At 48.1% G+C, this 17952-nt stretch overlaps 1 protein-coding gene across 1 annotated transcript; it reads left to right on the top strand.

The window, feature by feature from the left end:
• The first annotated feature begins 7729 nt into the window (after nucleotides 1-7729).
• LOC101784065 (uncharacterized membrane protein YjcL) lies at nucleotides 7730-10402 on the top strand. The gene has a single exon (XM_004951437.2). The coding sequence runs from the start codon at nucleotides 8560-8562 to the stop codon at nucleotides 9886-9888; it is 1329 nt and encodes a 442-aa protein (XP_004951494.1). The 5' UTR covers nucleotides 7730-8559; the 3' UTR covers nucleotides 9889-10402.
• The last annotated feature ends 7550 nt before the right edge of the window (nucleotides 10403-17952 follow it).

The following is a 17952-nucleotide window of genomic DNA, read 5'->3' as shown; positions in this document are numbered from 1 at the left end:
AGCCATCCACGGTTAGATTCTATGGCCCAAGCACTACATAAGGATTACGTGGCCGAATCCCTCGACCTTGGGATCATCTCCTCAAGGCTCAAGGGCAAGATCACCTACATCATCTGTTAGGGCACCCTCTCCACTACCAGACAGTGATCCTAGCATGAGTCCACTAGCTGACAGGGATCCTAACATGAGTCCACACTCTCCACCAGCTGACAGGGATCCTAGCATGAGTCCACACTCTCCACCAACTGATAGGGATCCTAGCATGAGTCCACCTGCTCCTGTTATGAGCAAGGCTACACGGCGAAAGACACCTTCAGTTCCGCCTACTGCGGCTACAAAGAAGAAGCAGAAGAAGCCAAAGGAGAAGCAACCAGAGCCCTTGAAAGCTTATGAGATGACTGATGTGGAAATCGATGCAGTAGTGGATGCTGAGGTTAAAGCTCACTTCACACCAAAGCCTCCCGTGAAGAAAGATCCTCTACTTGATAAGGTTAAATTTTAGGCTTTCATTAGAAGCATGGAGAAAAACCTAGAGAAACCACTACTATCTGACTATGATCGCTCAATAACAAAAACTTTTCATTAGAAGAAGAAAAGTAGGTCAAGTATTTCACAGCTGGAACCCAAACCAACCAATTGATTGCTCCGCTCCAGGTGCTTTCGGAGGTTGATAAGATCCTGCTTCTATTTGCTAAAGATACAAATCTCATCCTAGCTCAACTTCAATGGGCGTGTCACATTCCAAAGCACCTTGGGGCTGCTAAACGGAAATTTGAATTAGGGAAACTGCTTGTGTGGCCGCAGTTAGTGGACCATCTTCCAATGAAGATGTACAAATTGCACCAATAGTACATGGAGGCTTTAGCCAGTGGTTTACTCATGCTCGAAGTTTGGATTGGAGATCAACATTATGTCTGTGGGGAAGACGTTACAAATGTGCTGCTAGAGGAACTCTAGTTACTTTACAATCAAGACGCACTTGACAAGTCACTCATCAGTTCCTAGGTTCTGTAAGTCTTTAATTTGCTCTAACTTCAAAATCCCCGCTCTAGTCATTGTGCGATGTCTTAACTCCTATTCAATTTTGTATCATATAGGATGGAGATTCAAACTTGCCGGAGGAAAGGATACTATGACATCGGTTTCATGGACCTGGATATTATAAACGAGTCAACTATAAGAGATAGACCAAATCTAACCTTAAAGAACATATATAAGTTCCTAGATAACCAATATTATAAGAAGTATATACTTCTACCGTACAACTTCGAGTGAGCATGTTTCCCATCTCTTTTCTTTTTTCAAACTAACTGTTAAACATAAGACTAACTAGCTTTAGCTATGCATATATGTACAGCTTCCATTGGATACTCCTTGTTATCCTGGTTGATCGAAGCGCGGTCTATATCATGGACTCTTTGAGGACATCAAGAGATCAATACAAAAACATCATAGACATTCTTAACAAAGCACGGGCTCGCTTCCGTCGACATCACGCAGGTGAATTTAAGGAGGAACTTGATTTCAAACCTGAATTCCCAGTATGTGTTGAATTTCCACATCTCATGATACTTCCTTGAGCACAACAAATATTTTATAACTTCATTTGCCATATATATAGTGTTTGAGATAGAATCCGGGGAATAATTTATACGGATACTACGTATGTGAGTTCATCCATGGCTTTGTAGGTCCCAAACGTATAACCGACTACGAATTTAGAGTACGTATACAAATTTCTTAACAATAAATTAGTTCTAATTATGCAGACCCATTGATCTACTATATAATAATCTTTGCCAATGACACAGACGAGAGACATGAAGGAAGAACTCCTCGGGATGGAAAAAATTAGGGCAATTCAAGAACAACTCAGTGGATTTCTTCTAGATGAGGTAGTAAATCCAACGGGGGAGTTCCATAATGATGGATCAACTCTGCATCACCGTCAGGACTCAGGTTTAGAATAGTTGATCCAAATGTTGAACTTCAAGTGTTGATGCAATATAATATTATTCATAAATGTGTATGCAGAAGATGTCTATATATATAATATTATCTCAAATATAATATTATAGATCAAATACAACTTTATATATATTAGCGTATTAGAACTAGTATACGTAAAGGAAACAAATATGAAATAATAATATAGAATAAAGAAATAGAAAATAAAATGAGAAAAGAAACAGAAAAGAAAAAGACCTTTTAGTACGGTTGTTTATACCAATCAGTACTAAATTAGCTGTCATGTGCGACGTGGTAGCCAATTTAGTACCGGTTATTTGATCCGGTACTAAAGGCCTCTCTCCTAGTACCGAAGTAGTAATACCGATTGCATAACCGATAGAGGGAGGTTAGGATCCGATACTGAAGGCGCTTTATAGTGCCTGTTTGCAAGAGCTCGTAGTGTACTATCACAATTGTGTCCACACAAAAACCACAGCTAGGATACATTTGGTAGACTGTACCATCAACTTACATCAAAATGAAATGTATTTATGCATCTGTCAGATACTTGTAAAACTCTAAAGTGGTAGGGAATATTGAGAATGATACTCTTCTCAATACTCCACGCATTGACTTCCTCTTATCATTTGGCTAACAGAGGCAGACCAAGTTGACCTTTTCAGCGAAGACATATACAGGTTTCCATGATTCCAAAATCGGTTGATATATTTTAGTCTATATTGGAGGGCCATCAGTGGCCTTGTTACCTTATCTGGAATTCTGGATGTGATGCCTAGCTATTTCCTACCTAAAACTGTCCACCAATGCCATTGTTGCAGAGTGATTAACAAACTGAGCTACCTACGATAAGCGAAGAAAGGACCTTCCATCCTCCACAAAAATCTTGGACCGGATTGAACTCGGGACTAAGGAGGTCTAAGTCCCGAGTTTAAATTCCGTAGACCGTGGAGACACATTTAGTCCCGATTTCTAACACAAATCCAGACTAAAAGGTGAGGTTTTAGTTCCGGTTTGTGTTACAAATCCGGACTAAAGGGGTCTTCACGGGTTAAATTAAAAGGAAAGCATATCTTACTCCATCACATGTGTTGTGTAGGTGGGATGGTAAGAAAGTATCACGCGAGGTTTAAGGTTATGAGTTTGAATCCCACACGCCGCACATGCGCATATATCTAGGAGCCTTCCAAAAATTTCTAATAAAGGGACTTTTACTCCCAAATGATTAGTCTGCTGTAGCTCAGTTTTCCACCTGTGCTAGCTGCCCTACACCAACTAGCATGAATATACTTCCCAGATTTTTCCACCGGTGCTAGCTGCCCTACACCAACCAGCATGAATATACTTCCCAGATTCCTTGCTATCTTTTCAAAGTAGGATAGTACCGTATACTATAAAAACGCCCACTTGGTAGATCAATATTTTTGTTCTTTAAAGCAACGGCAAGAGATTACAAGACTAGCAGTCTGACTTCCTCCGTATAGATTAGCTGAAAAGTAAGGCGTCATGTGACGAAGGGACTTATGGAGCCTCATGTCACATGCTACTCTACAAGAACAGGTTGTTGCTTGCTGGAGGAACAGGTCACGCTAGCTTATGAGATCAAGGTATCAAGCAATTGATATAAGATATATTCTTTCATCTCCGGTGACCTTTTTTTAACTCTTCCTTTCGCTGAACAAATGTTAGCCAGGTTGGGAAATCACATGGATCGATACGCGTAAGGTATCTAGATATAGCTGTTATCAGATCACATGCATGGTGAGGAGGAGAAATTATTCCTTCTTTACAAGTGATGGAAAATGCATTCTTTGGACGCTGCTGGGCGTTTATCATCATATATAAGGCACAAGTTTAAGCAGACTAGTTCGCCCTTAATGTATTCAGCAGAAAAGGGCATATTTTGCTAAATAATATGCGTGGATTTTTATTTAAATGGCAGCTGATCTAGATCTATATATTATTTTTGCTAGATCTCTTGAAAAGCGCCTAGAGAAAATCAGCATGACAATAATTGAAGAACATAGTTGCAACTAAGAACAAAAAGAGAAGAAATTCATAAAAAATATTTAATTGTACGTACTATACAATTTAGGAGTGCTGTGCCGACTTCACAGAATCACAGGCACTTATTTTCACTTTATGCTATCTCTTGTCCTTAGTTCATCAAATTGACCTCTAGAAGGCTTCAGGAAGGCTATATCCTCTTCTTGGGTCACATCCAGTCCATCTATTTCGTAAGGGGGGAAAAAAGGAGAGGACGAAGTTGCAGCTAAATTGACATTATCACATTACTGACTACCTGGTGCTGAGTACAGTTGTGACTTAGGGAGCGCAAGCGCAAGTGGGGGCTGCTGGTTCCAGGAACCAGCTGCTAGTTCTAGTTTATGTGGCTGCTGTTGCATCTGGATTAGGTTTAGGCAGCTAATAAGGGTGTGAGGTGAGATTGCTAAGGCTGCCTGATGAGGTTGATGTGTCCATGCAAACTTGCAAAGATTCCATCATGCTCTGCAGTCTGCAGGCCCCAACATCTAACGGTATACCCCACAATGAGAGCGTGCTTGTCGATGATTTTTTTTAGGACTACGGGCAAGAAGCCGGCCTGAACGAATATACGAATATATTGATACGTGAGACCGAGACCGAGATGGACGAGGAGGAGGCTGCTTCGCCGTGCCAGCCAGCCCAGCCCTACGCAATCCAGTGGAAAGAGAAAGCCCGCCCATGTTAGGGAAGGGAACGGCGGCGGCGGGAGGCAATCAAGTGCCCTCTGCGTACCCAACGTGCCTGGCGCGTTCCGTGTACGAGAAGGGCCATTGGCTGTTCATGAGGCAAAATTTGTTATCGCCGAACTGTTCGTCTCGCCGTCGTCTTTTGTTGCTTGCTTTATGTGATGGTGACGGGTTGGTTTACTGGGAAACGAAAGAGCGGGGCATCACGTACCCGAAACTGAAAGGTGCAGTCCAAGGTAGGGAAGGCCCTGGCGAGCCGAGGCGAGGTGGTCGTGGTCCATCCATCATCGTCTGTCTTGTCCAGAGCTAGAGGCCCGGAAGGCCGGAACCTGACCTCACGGAAGTGGTTCCGGCCGGGTTGGGCTGGGGACGGATTGTGATGGTGGTGGCTGTCCAGCTAGTAGACCCGAAGCCGAGAGGGGGGACAGTTGCGTTGCGTTAGGTTAGGCGCCAGACTCCTCCATGTATCTTGGATCCTATCAGGAACCGCACCTTCTTCTACCATTCAGGCCACAGCCGGGCTTCATTCAAAATCCCTGCGAGTTTTTGTGCGCTCGGAAACCGGACATTGGGGGTGCGTTTGGCAGCTGTTCTTCCTCAGCCTGGTCCATGAGCCAGCCCAGCCAGGTTGGTGAGGTGCAGAGATGTTAATCGGTAAATCTGCACCTCATGGGTTGGGCTGGATTGTGATCTAGTTTGGTATGCTGCACAAATGGATGTCTTTACCATTGTCAAGGTACATGGTACAGTTACCACTTCTTTCTCCTCTCTGTGCTAGCACTGAGCTTGACGATTGCGGTGCCCGTTCGTCGCAGCCCCGCGGCCGGCACGCCTCCTACGGCTCCCAATTTGGAATTTCCTAGAGAATCAAGGAATTGGCCGGCGCCTGTTCCACCTTGTCGGACTGGGATTGCGACGAAGGCGAGTGGATCCAAGCGCTCGATGAGCAATATGATGAAGCCTGCAATTTGTTGCCAGCGAAAGAGGCGGCAAGGAGATGACCGGCGAAGACAAGTGCGCGTTGCTGCTAAGTGAAGTGTTGGAAACAGAGGTTGGTTTCATTGACCCCGATCCTCAGGGCGATGATGCGGCCTCCGGAGTGTTCTTTAGCTGTAGGATTAACTGCTCCGTTAGTTGAGCAGCAGGAAGATTGCTGTAGCAGTTCTTGGAGTGATCCATTTGTAATTGCTATTGCGACCTGTCACAAAATTGAAATGTCAGCCATTTTTACTGCCAAATTATCTCCTCTTTTACTCCATCCTCTTTTCTACTTCAATTCATTGCGCTAGATGATTATCCGATTCACATTGGTCTACTCACGAGTGATGAACTGCGGCGAGTGCGATGAGACGATTCCAGAAACATTGTTCTAGAGCAATTCTAGAAAAATTGTTTAGAGCTCACCACCGCCGTTCGTCGCTCGGACCAGTACCAATGGCTGGCGCGGGACCTCGCCGGCGTGGATCGACGCGCAGGCGTCGTGGTACAACACGAACGCGGCGCACCAGGCGGAGAGCAAGGCCATGCGGGAGGCCATCGAGCGGCTGCTCTTCGAGGCCGTGTCGATGTTGCCTTCTCCGCATGCCGCCTCCTTCCCGCGCCGTGCGCGCCTCCGTGGCCCCGGGCCCGGCAGGCCGTCTTCCCCGCGCGCCGCCGCAGCCCCTGCAGGCTGCCTCCTCTGCGCGCTGCCGGGGCCGCCGTGCGCCTCCGCGGCGGTCGCTCGCCGCCATGGCCTCCGCCGTTCTGAGCGTGCGTTGCGTGTGAGGTCACCGCAACTATCCATTCGAGCCTGCATCGCGTGGAACGACCGATTTTGGTGTTTTACGTGGTGAGACGGATCAGCCTAGCAAACACTTGCTGGTTGCACCAGCTGGGCCTGGCCCGACCTCCCTGGGTGTCTTGATCGCCGCGGTAACGTTAGACGTGTGCGTGGTGCGTGCGTGTTAGTAGCAGTGGCATATGCATGGTTCGCCGCCGGTCCCGGGCTCCCGGCAGTTGCAGCTTGCCGTGAGATTGGTATTTGGCGGAAGTGATCTCTGAATTGGGCAGGACCACCCTTCCCTGCCCTTGATGCTTGATCCAATCATATAATCTGCACTCTGCAGCTAGACAAGTGACCAGTGGCCACCGTTCCTCAAGTCCTCCCAATCTGGCAATTCTCCCCCTCCCACCCGTTCCTTGGTTCGCGACGCGCTACACGTGACCCGTTATCGCCTTGTCCGTTTTCCCCCTTTCCCGCCGTCTGCTCTGGGGATTCTCACGTTTCAGCTAGCCAAAGGGAGTTGTTGTTAACCTCTCATCTTCGAGAATCCTCAGCTAGGCCTCCAATCCACGTAGAGAATGTCAGTACCAACTACTCCAAGCTTACTGGAGGAGGCCGGGAGCAGCTACAGGCCTAGTGGCCTACAACTGAAAGTCCAAAAACTGGCTCTCAAGGGTCAAGGTTCGAACGAACTCGGAACGTCTAGTTCTCAGATTTAAGATTCTTGTAGCGCGTAAACAGATTCTTGTAAGCTTTCTGTGTTTTTCAACGCGGAAGCAAGACAACCAAGTGATTCGTTGAGCATGAGCACTAGTAGTACAAGGCCGTGCTTGGCATTTGGTGAGGCTGGACCGGGCAGGGCCTGTACCAAAAGCATCGCTGCAAAGCCATCTTAGTGCCGCCCATCGAACATACACTGAACATTAGTGAACGCTTGCCATGCATGATTAACCAGCCAAGCCAACCGTGGCTGCCTCTCTGATCAGATCAAGCACACTGAACACTGGACTCATCTCCCGTGACAGAGGTTCTAGGCGGTTCAGTTGGACTGCATCCATCGCCCAGATCGACTTCGCGAGCAACAAGATGGACGACGCGAGGCGATGGCGATGGACATCGAGGAGACGCCGCGAGCTTCAAGATCCGCTCATCAATGGGCGCCCGTCGCTTGGAGGTCGCTGACTCCGCCGCCGGATTTTGCCGATGGAACTTCTTCTTCTGCTGCTGCTGCTCTGCTCCCGCGTCGGCAGCCGTCCACCGCAAGCAGCGGCCATGGCCACCGACTAAGCGACCTGGCTTCATCATCATGTGAACACACTATAACCATGGGATGGGACAGGGACTACATCAAGCACGCACTCACTCTCTCCGCCGACTCTGTTGCCGTTCTTGTTCGAGTCCTTGGCATCATGGTGGTGAGCTCTGAGCTGATACTTGTTGCTGCATGCGTATATTTTACTTTAACCCCTCAGGAAACAATGGCTCTTGTATGTACTGCTCGATATGATGATGATGGCTGCTCGTTTTAATGTCTTGTGCTGTTCCATCCCGCAGCTGAAGAATGTGCTTCCATTTTCTAAAATAAAAACTGAAGAGTGTGCAGGAGAAATCTGAAGAGTAGAGGAGGAGGAAGAAGCGCTATTGAATGAGCACTACAGCTCGAAAACAGAACTTTTTTGTTGGGAGAATGGGATGATTCCCCCTCCCGAATTTAAACTGTACCACTATGTACTGTACTGCTAGTAAAGACAGAAGCTTGGAGCAGCTTGTGTTTTAGTGTTCTGGCTATTCGGTGTAAGTGAATGCTTGGTTTGGCTGGCTCTCGTGTTGATTTGCTGGCGACGATGCAATTGCTGTATCTTCACTTCGGGCTATGAAATGCTGTTTTTTCATTTTCATTCATCCATCACTGGTGTAGTGGAGTCCAATGCAATGCAAGAGCCTCTGTAATGATGTTGCTTTGTTCCTGCTACTTCAGCCTGTCAGTCTGTCAGTCTACACTGCTCATATTCAGTCTGTCTGTCAATCGGATCCGTTCCACCGGAAGAGGTCAGATCTCCTCGTCGCCTCACCTGTCCTGCCGTTGACTCCCGCTGGATGGCAGCTGCCACAGCCGTGTTCGCCGCAACCAGCGCCAGAGCCACCGCTCCTCTCCTTCACCGCAGCCGGACCCGGAACTACTCGTGCGGCCTTGCGACTGCGGGGCCGTCGCCGTCGCCGTCGTCGTGTGCCAGTGCCAATGTCCGCCGGCGCCGCCCGATACCGGCGTCGTCTTGCGGCGTCCATGGACGCGGCCCCCTCGTCCCCGCGTCCGACCACTGGGGCAACTGGACCTTCCTCCTGACCACCGCCGCGCTGGGCATCTGGTCGGAGAAGCGGACCCCGGTGGGGAAGGCGCTTAGCGGGGCGCTGGTGAGCGTGCTGCTGGGTCTCGCGGCCAGCAGCGCCGGCGTGGTGGCGGCGGACGCCCCGGCGTACCGCGTGGTGCTCGACTACCTCCTGCCGCTCGCCATCCCGCTGCTGCTCTTCCGCGCCGACCTCCGCCGCGTGCTCCGCTCCACCGGCGCGCTGCTGCTGGCCTTCCTGCTCGGGTCCGCGGCGACGGCGGCGGGTACGGTGGTGGCGTTCCTCCTCGTCCCGATGCGGTCGCTGGGCCCGGACAACTGGAAGATCGCGGCGGCGCTGATGAGCCGCCACATCGGGGGCGCCGTCAACTACGTTGCCGTCTCCGAAGCTCTCGGGGTCTCCCCGTCGGTGCTGGCGGCCGGGCTCGCCGCCGACAACATCATCTGCGCGCTCTACTTCACGAGCCTCTTCGCACTGGCCGCCAAGATCCCCAAGGAAGACCCAACGGGGAGCGACGGCGAGTCCGTGGCCGGCGACGACAGCAGCAGCAGCAGCAGCAGCAGCCACAGCGCCGTGGCCATGGCGGCCGCGTTCGCCATATGTAAGGCGGGGAAGCTGGCGGCGGCCGCGCTGGGCATACAAGGGGGAAGCCTCCCCTGCATAACAGTGGTCTCGGTGGCTCTGGCGACGCTGTTCCCCTCGCAGATCGGGAAGCTGGCGCCGTCGGGCGAGGCCATGGCCGTGGTCCTGATGCAGGTGTTCTTCGCCGTAGTGGGAACCAACGGAAGCGTCGGCAACGTCCTCGACACGACGCCTGCCATATTCGCCTTCGCCTTCGTGCAAATCGCCGTGCACCTCCTGCTGACCCTGGGCGTCGGCAAGCTGCTCGGCATCGACCGCAAGCTGCTGCTGATCGCGTCCAACGCCAACGTGGGCGGCCCGACCACCGCCTGCGGGATGGCCACCGCCAAGGGGTGGTCCTCTCTGGTGGTTCCGGGGATCCTCGCCGGCATCTTGGGCATCGCCATCGCCACCTTCGCGGGAATCGCCTTCGGCGTGCTCGTCCTCAAACGCATGTAGTAATCCCGGGGAATCCGGTGCAGTCGCAGTAGTGGATTCGATTCTTCATCACAAAATTTCAGACTGTGCAGTGCTGTCAAGCATAGTCAAACCAAGAACCTACTAACGTCTGCAGCCAAGAACTGGGGTTACGGAGGTATCTCAACGTTGGGAAAATTTGCGACAAGCGCAGAGATCTTGGAGTGTGGAGGGCGGCCTCACCTCGTGAATCCTATCAGGAACCACAACTCCTTCGATTCAGGCCACAGCAGGGCTTCATGCAAAATCGCTGCGAGATTTTGTGCGCTCGGAACCGGGCCTTGGGGATCTTGATCGCCGCGATAACGATGGACGTGTGCGCGCGTGATGGTAGCAGTGGCATACTGGCATGGTTTGCCGCCGTTCCGGGGTTCCCGGTTGTTGCAGCTTGAGCTTGTCGTGGGTTTGGCAATTGGAGGAAGTGATCTGAATTGGACACTGGAATTTGTCTGTACTCCTGTAGCGAATAAACAGGTTCTCGTTAGTTTTCTGCTTTTATTTTGCTGCACCCTGTTCGCTTCAGCTACTTCATCAGCTGCAGCTACAGCTGAAACAACCCAATCGATCGGCTGCAGCCCAAACAACGCCAAGAAAGCTGCTGGTAGCTGGTTGCAGCCGCTGTAACCTGAGCACTAGGCCATGTTTAGTTACTCCCAACTCCCAACTTTGACACTATGCAAAAAGAAGATTCCCCATCACATCAAACTTGCGGTACATGCATGGAGTACTAAATGTAGATGAAATTAAAAACTAATTGCACAGTTTTGTTGTACTTTGCGAGACGAATCTTTTGAGCCTAATTAGTCAATATTTGGACAATAATTCACAAATACAAACGAAACGCTACAGTGTGCTACAGTGCTGTAACAGTAATTTGGCACCTCCCAAATTCCCTAACTAAACAAGGCCCTAGTAGAGCTCAAGGCAACGCTGGCATTTAGGGCCCACTTGGTTTCCGATCGAGTCTGGCCTCGCATCGCCTTCCCTTGCTGGCACGGGCAACGAGGTCTTGCCAGGTCGGGAGAGTCGATTTGCCTCTCCTGCGGGAAGAAAATTAGGTGGAGACGGTATGCAAAACGCATCCGTGCATACCGTCCCTGAATGAACGACGTGTGTGCGCCCCTTCCATTCGACACACGCGACTGACTCGGAGAGTCGGAGGGTGCTGCAGCGCTCGGCTCCTGCGCCGTGCGAGGACACGGCTCGGCTCCAGGACTCGGAGAGTCGGCTCGGCAGTAGAATAGAGAGAGGGTTTTCGGCAGCCTCATCACACGACACCCCATCCGGTCATACCGTGCATATGGCAGCCCTCGTGTATCTGCGAGCCGCTGCCTCCTCCATCTGCCCCCGCCGCCACCGTGATCTCCTCCTACCCAGGCGATGCACTTGCCCGCGCGCTGCCCCCGTGCTCGTTGATGAGCAGCAGGTCCAGCGGGTACCTGTACATGGACACGTAGTACATGAACGCCTAGTACCTCGGGATGCTATCCTTGGAGAATAGGAAGAACACGCCCAAGAACACACAGATGAGGGCGTTCCCAATCACGAAGTCCGGCAACTCCCCATCTTCCATGCTAGGAGGAGGGGGTCAGGAGGAGTCATCCGTGGTTGTTCCCCCTGTGCCCTAGCACATGATACAGGCTCACAGCAGGCAACCACAAATGCGCATGAGGATGATGCAATCGCTGATGGTGGTCATGGAGTCGACAGAGAGCAGCCATCACAGGTAGGGTCATCGCATGTTCATTTATACGATAATGCAGAAACATCGCATGTTACTCATCTATTTTGGTACGATTATGTAGCCTGAATAATTAATCATCATCTCATTTTACAATAGGTGGCAGATAAAGTTGGGATCATTCCTAAAGTTGGAATGAGTTTTGAATCAGAGGAAGAAGCCTTTGAGATGTATAACACCTATGCGGGTAAGGTTGGGTTAAGTGTTAGAAAGAGCAATACAAAGCGTCGAGTAAATGGTAGTATATCTCAAAAATATATAGTTTGCAGTAGCCAAGGACATCGGCAGACCGAGTCATCAAAAGACACTACAAGAATGGGTTGCGATGCTCGTGTTCAGTTTAGTGTCAGCATAGAGGGGCTTTGGACAGTGCAAAAGATTGTAACTGAACATACTCATTATCTTGCTAGTTCAGATAAGTCGCATAAGCTGAGATCCCAACGACGTGTCACTGAAGTAGATAGGATGCTAATTGGCCAGATACGAGAGGCCGGGATGAAGCTACCCCAGGTGTATGAGTTCATGAAGCAGTTTTATGGAGCCAACAAAGTGCCATTCGCAAAAATGGATTGCAATAACGAGATTGGACGCGAGCGCAGAAAGTACTTAGAACCCAATGATGCACAGACACTGGTAACAAGCAGTTACAGGATCCTACATTTTTTTATGTCGTTCAAGTAAATAAGAAAGATGGTCGGATAGCAAATTTTTTCTAGACAGATGGTCAGTCTATTATGGACTATAAATGCTTTGGTGATGCTGTGTCATTTGACACTACGTTTCAGACTAATAAGTTTGATATACCTTTTGCTCCGATCCTTGGAACAAACCATCACAAGCAAACGATAATCTTTGGGGCTGCATTGATATTTAATGAATCTATTGAATCATTTGTTTGTCTCTTTGAAACCTTCCTAACAGCAATGTCACGCAAGCATCCAAGGACAATTTTCATTGATCAAGACGTGGCCATGGCTGGAGCAATTGCTTATGTATTCCCAAATACAAGCCATCACCTTTGTTTGTGGCACATTTACTTAAATGCTGCTAAACATCTCGAGCATGTAATTCACGAGTCAGATAACAAGTTTCTACCTAATTTTAAGAGATGTGTGTATGAATAGATCGGAGGCTTGCTTCATCGAGAAGTGGAATGAGTTGTTATCTGAATATAACCTAGAGGATAACTCTTGGATGAGAAACCTATATGATTTGAGGGCAAAGTGAGCAGCTGTGTACCGTGATGCTTTTACAGCGGATATGATCTCGACTCAAAGGAGTGAAGGCATGAAGAATGTATTTAAGAAAAGATTTCGTAGGAAACTTGGTCTTTTGGAATTCCTTGTAGAATGTGAGAATGTTTTAGTTAGTCTTCATGAAAATAAGTTGGATGAAGACTTTAATTCACGCCGAAAGGACACGGTTACTTACTGCTTTTGTTGTCCACACTTACACCCCAGATTTACCTATGCTAAAGACCACGGCGGAATCACACACAAGAAGGATGTATTCTGAGTTTGAGGATGAATTTACAAAACAATTATCATTGTCTCATAAATTGCTACAAACTGAAGGGACCAACTTGACATTCTTTGTCACATACATGCAATCCGATCATGGAGCAACAGTAGTGTTCAACAGTGCAGATTCTACCATTACATGTTCTAGCAGAAAGTTTGAAGCCATAGGTACGAATATGCATTTCAATTTGTAATATAATTTTTTTAATACAATTTGCTGAAAATGGTATCCACGTCGTATAGGTATATTGTGCAAGCATGCCCTTAGAGTCTTCAATATAAATGGAGTGTATAGTTTGCCATCGGAATTTATTCTAAACAGATGGACAAAATATGCGAAAAGAGGATTTTATATCGACAAACAAGGAAGTGAGGAGAAAGATTTGAAAGCATGTGTTGCACTTATCTCTCAAAAAGCTACAACCATTGCATTGAAGTGTTCAATGTTAAGAGAGCTTCTTGATGATTTGGAGAAAGCCATAGAGAAGTTGGACTTGGAAGCAGATACTTCTCTTAGCAAGATGCAAGAAAAATCAAATGAGGTTCCTCTAATTCTAAATGAATGTGACATAGGCTCTGAATGGTGTAATATCTTTTAGAGTTCCTCAGGTGGTAAAAGGCCCAAAGAATACACGGTTCAAAAATTTGGTTGAAAAGAAGACATTGAAGTCAAAGAAGAAAAGTGCTAAGAAGAAAGGTAGTGATCCTACCCATTCAAGATGGTTTTTCTTCCCTTATGGTTGCTTCTATAATAAATTTTTTATGTTCATTTTTTTGTCAACTGCAGGAGAGGATCCAAATACTACTGCATAAAATGGAGATGGAGGTGCTGATCCAAAGCAATTAACTGTAAGACATGATTCAAACTAATTATATCCTTTTCACAATTTATTTACTTATACGCACATTTAATATGGCACATGATCTTAATTCTTCTATCGTGTCTGCTTCCGTTGATCCAAGGTGGATATGGTAATACGACAATACCACACTTTAATATGATTGGGAATTCTTCTACCATGTCTGCCCCATATATACAAGGAGGATATACAAGTTTGTTACTTGGAGTTGATCAAGGCGCCACATTGCAATCAGTAGTTAGGAAATTACATTTCGCTGGAGGATCCAATCATGAAAATATGTAACTATGCTAAGCAGTTAAAGTTTCCACTTTGCATGTGAGATTTTGTTATTTGCCCTGGATTTTATTATGGTGTAATAATGAATTTTACTTGATGCATTATGTTGCATCGGAATCAGTCTTGCTTTCATTTTTTTTAGAATATCAGTCTTGCATCATAATCACTCATACTTGTATATCAGAATATCCAAATGATAGACAAACTCAATTTTTTAGAACATCCATGTTTATTTTAGAACAATCTTATTTTTTAATACATTGGAAAATTTGATAACTACACCGTACAATCTGATAGCTGCACTCTACAGCCTCCTTTTGAGGAGCCTCCTTTTGAGGTGAATCCTTATTGCAATACCGAACATATGCTCGGCAGCCTCCTCCTGTTAAACTTGATCTTCCTGCAGGCAGCCTCGAGTGCATGAGCTAACTTGATCTTCCAAACAGCATCAGGCTCAAAAGCCATCCTTTTGCATCAGCTCACATGTGACAACATAGAGAAACATTGTTTGACATCACTGCATATCAGTGCATATTGGACTTATGGCAGAAGATGCTCCCTTAGCGCTTGATAATTCAATAACCTGCCAAAACACCATAGTTACCAACTGAACAGTTCAGAGATCTTTAACTCAGAGCAACCATGTAAATAAGGAACAAGCAACTTTGCAATTCTCTATGTCATTGCTAGAAATTTTAGCACAGAAGAATGAAGCCTCATTCTCAAAGTGGCCGAGCCCATTCTCAATTGCATCACCCATAGTTCTGAAATTTCACACAAAACATCCATGTAATTTGTAAGCATGGTTAGTTAAATAAAGATGCTTATATATACATAAATACATGAACATATTCATACCAGGGAGAGGCCGGTGAGGGGGCCGGCAACGATGACCAGGTCCGGGCAGCATCCAGCATGGCCCTAGGTACGGCAAGGCTTAGATGTGCTTTGTGATCATCATTGTTGATATAGGTACAGGCAGGACCTGCGTCACCAGCTTCCACAGCGGCAGGCTGCCCGTGGCTCCGGTGACCGTGGTGTCGAGCTATAGGCACGCCTTTGTTGTCTACGTCCAAGATCAAGAGGCCGCCTGGGTAGTAGTAAGGTCCAGGTGGGCTCTTGATGCGGCGAAACAAGAGGGCAACCCACAGCGCAACTGCGGCGGCGGCGTAGGAGGAGGACGAAGGAGGTGGAAGTGGCGGCTCAATCTATTTTCCAGGCGCAATCAGCTCCTGTGAGGCAAGGAGGAGAGTGACGCAGGCTGAGCCGAGTGAGCACAAAGCGGAGCCGCGAGGAGGAAAAACAGCGCCTCCCCCCCCCAAGCCGAGCGATGCCTCTTCATGTCCGCCGTCCAATCCCACAGGGCGCACATCCAAAGAGGTCCTGCACGGAGGGCGTTTTGCATTACGTCTTCAACCAATTTGGTTTCCTCCTATGCCAGCAAGCTAATTCTTACTTACACAAACATTGAGGAGATCTCGCTGCACAACCAAATTCATTGGGTCACTGGCTATCCTTGACAAGCAAAGCGGCACATGGTCAGCAAGGGATCCAAGCGGCTGGATCGGGCGGGGCCTGTACCAAATGCATCGTTACAACTTGCAACCTGTATTCATCAATTATCGCCGCCTGTACCAAATGCATCGTTACAACTTGCAACCTGTATTCATCAATTATTGCCGAACACTGCCATTAGTGCCGCCCATCGAACACAAATGACCTAAAGCCGCTTGCCATGCACAATTGGCGTCGTATCCCTCCCTGGAGGCGTCGTCTCGGAAGTTCATGCCAGTTTGCAGTTGTCGTGGTGGTGGTCTCCAACTCTCCACGGGGAAAATTTTCTTCTGTGCCTACGTTCGCTTTGAATTGTCCATCTTCGTCGCCTTGGTTGCTTGGATAGCTATCTTCTGGCGGACTCTTTGCCGCCACTGTCGTGCTGTTGGTGCTTCCCCTGGGCGGATGCTTTGCCGCTCAGGTTGTGGTCGTTGGGTGGGTGCTTTGCCACCGTTCCTGGTTGAGGTGGATGCTTTGCCATCGTGTGCTTGGGCGGATGCTTTGCTGCCATGATGCTGTTTGGGTGGATACTTTGCCACCACTGATGTTGTGTTGGTCGGGTGGATTCTGTGCCACCGCTGGTTGGTCCGGGCGGATGTTTTCGCCACCATTTTGTGCTTCAAGCTTGCTCTCCTTACGCATCTTTGGTGACGGTGTATCTCTTTTGCAGATTCAGCTATTAGGGTAGCCTTGTTAGGTGGTGGGGTTGGGAGTGTCCTCCCTCCTTTTTGCTTCTTCTGCTGTCAATTCGTTGTGGTTGTTGCTTCGGTTGCGTGATAGCTGTGAGTTTGGTAGTACTTTTCTTTAATATTTCTCTATTTGTAGTCCTTTTGTGCCCTTGTGTTGGCCAAGCCCTCTTTGGCTGCATCAAGATTTGTGTCTGTAATCTGCTTTCTTCTTAATGAAATACATGCTAAGGCACGGTCGCGAAAAAATTAATAATTAATCAGCCAATCATTCCTGCCTCTAATCAGATCAAGTACACAGTCCAAACGATGCATCGGGCCAGTGGTTTCACTTTTTGCACGGATGACAGATGCTACTGGAAAACTGAGCATTCGTCCCGAGGCTCAATACCGGTTGCATTTGACTCGATACTAATGTGAGCATTAGTACTGGACCTAACGGATAGTCTCTGAGGAGCCACGTGTGACCCCCTTTAGTACCGGGTGGGGCCCTCAGGCACTTTAGTACCGGGTGGGAGCTCCACCCAGTACTAAAGGAGCTCCCACCCGGTACTAAAGTGCTCCACCTGCCGCCTGCCGCCGCTTCTTATCTGTCTGCACCCCCCTCTATTTCTCTCTCCTCTCTCTCTCAGCTTCTTCCTCACCCAACCCTTAGCTTGCTCTCTTCCTCTTCTGCACCCTCACCCTTAGCTTCCTCTCCTCCTCTATCTCTCCTCCCCTCCTCCCTCCGCTCGCCCCTCACCGGCAGTGAGGAGTAGCGGCGGGGCGAGGTGAGGCAGCGGCGGTGACAGCGGGCGGCGGGAGCGGCACGGGAATTGCCTTTTTATTTTTTTTAAATACTCCTTTAGTACCCGTTATTTCAATTGGTACTAAAAGCACCCCTTTAGTACCGAACTAGTAGTCGTACCGGTTGCGAAATCGGTACTAAATGAGGGTTCCAACTGATAGTGATAGGGCTTTTCCTGGTAGTGAGACCACCCTTCTCCATGCTACGCTACAGTAAATAAACACGGGCCAAATTAAAGGTGAAACATGACAGCGAGCAAGCCTGCAACCATGAATAGGACAACAGTAACACTGATCAAGATGTAGTCAGACGAATCAAGGTAGGGCGACACTGATTAACTAGATGATGGTCCGGCAACCGTATGAGTAGATCCACATTAGTCAGACAAATCAAGGGTGACACTGACCAAAGAGGTGATGGTCTGGCAACCAAATGAGTAGATTCACAATATACCAGATTGGAAGATGGTGATCAGCCCCAACACAAAAAACAATGAAAAGACATTCTAAGCATACATACTCCATGAAAAATGGGGGAGTACTGTAGCAATCATTAAGCATGTCTATAGGTTTCGTGATATCCACCTAGGTTGAATAAAACGACCTACAATTTAAAATAG

This window comes from Setaria italica, chromosome I (assembly GCF_000263155.2).
Source record: "Setaria italica strain Yugu1 chromosome I, Setaria_italica_v2.0, whole genome shotgun sequence".
In the NCBI taxonomy this organism is placed as follows: domain Eukaryota; kingdom Viridiplantae; phylum Streptophyta; class Magnoliopsida; order Poales; family Poaceae; genus Setaria; species Setaria italica.
The sequence above is the reverse complement of the archived record's forward strand: the minus strand, read 5'-3'. Positions and strand labels throughout refer to the sequence as shown.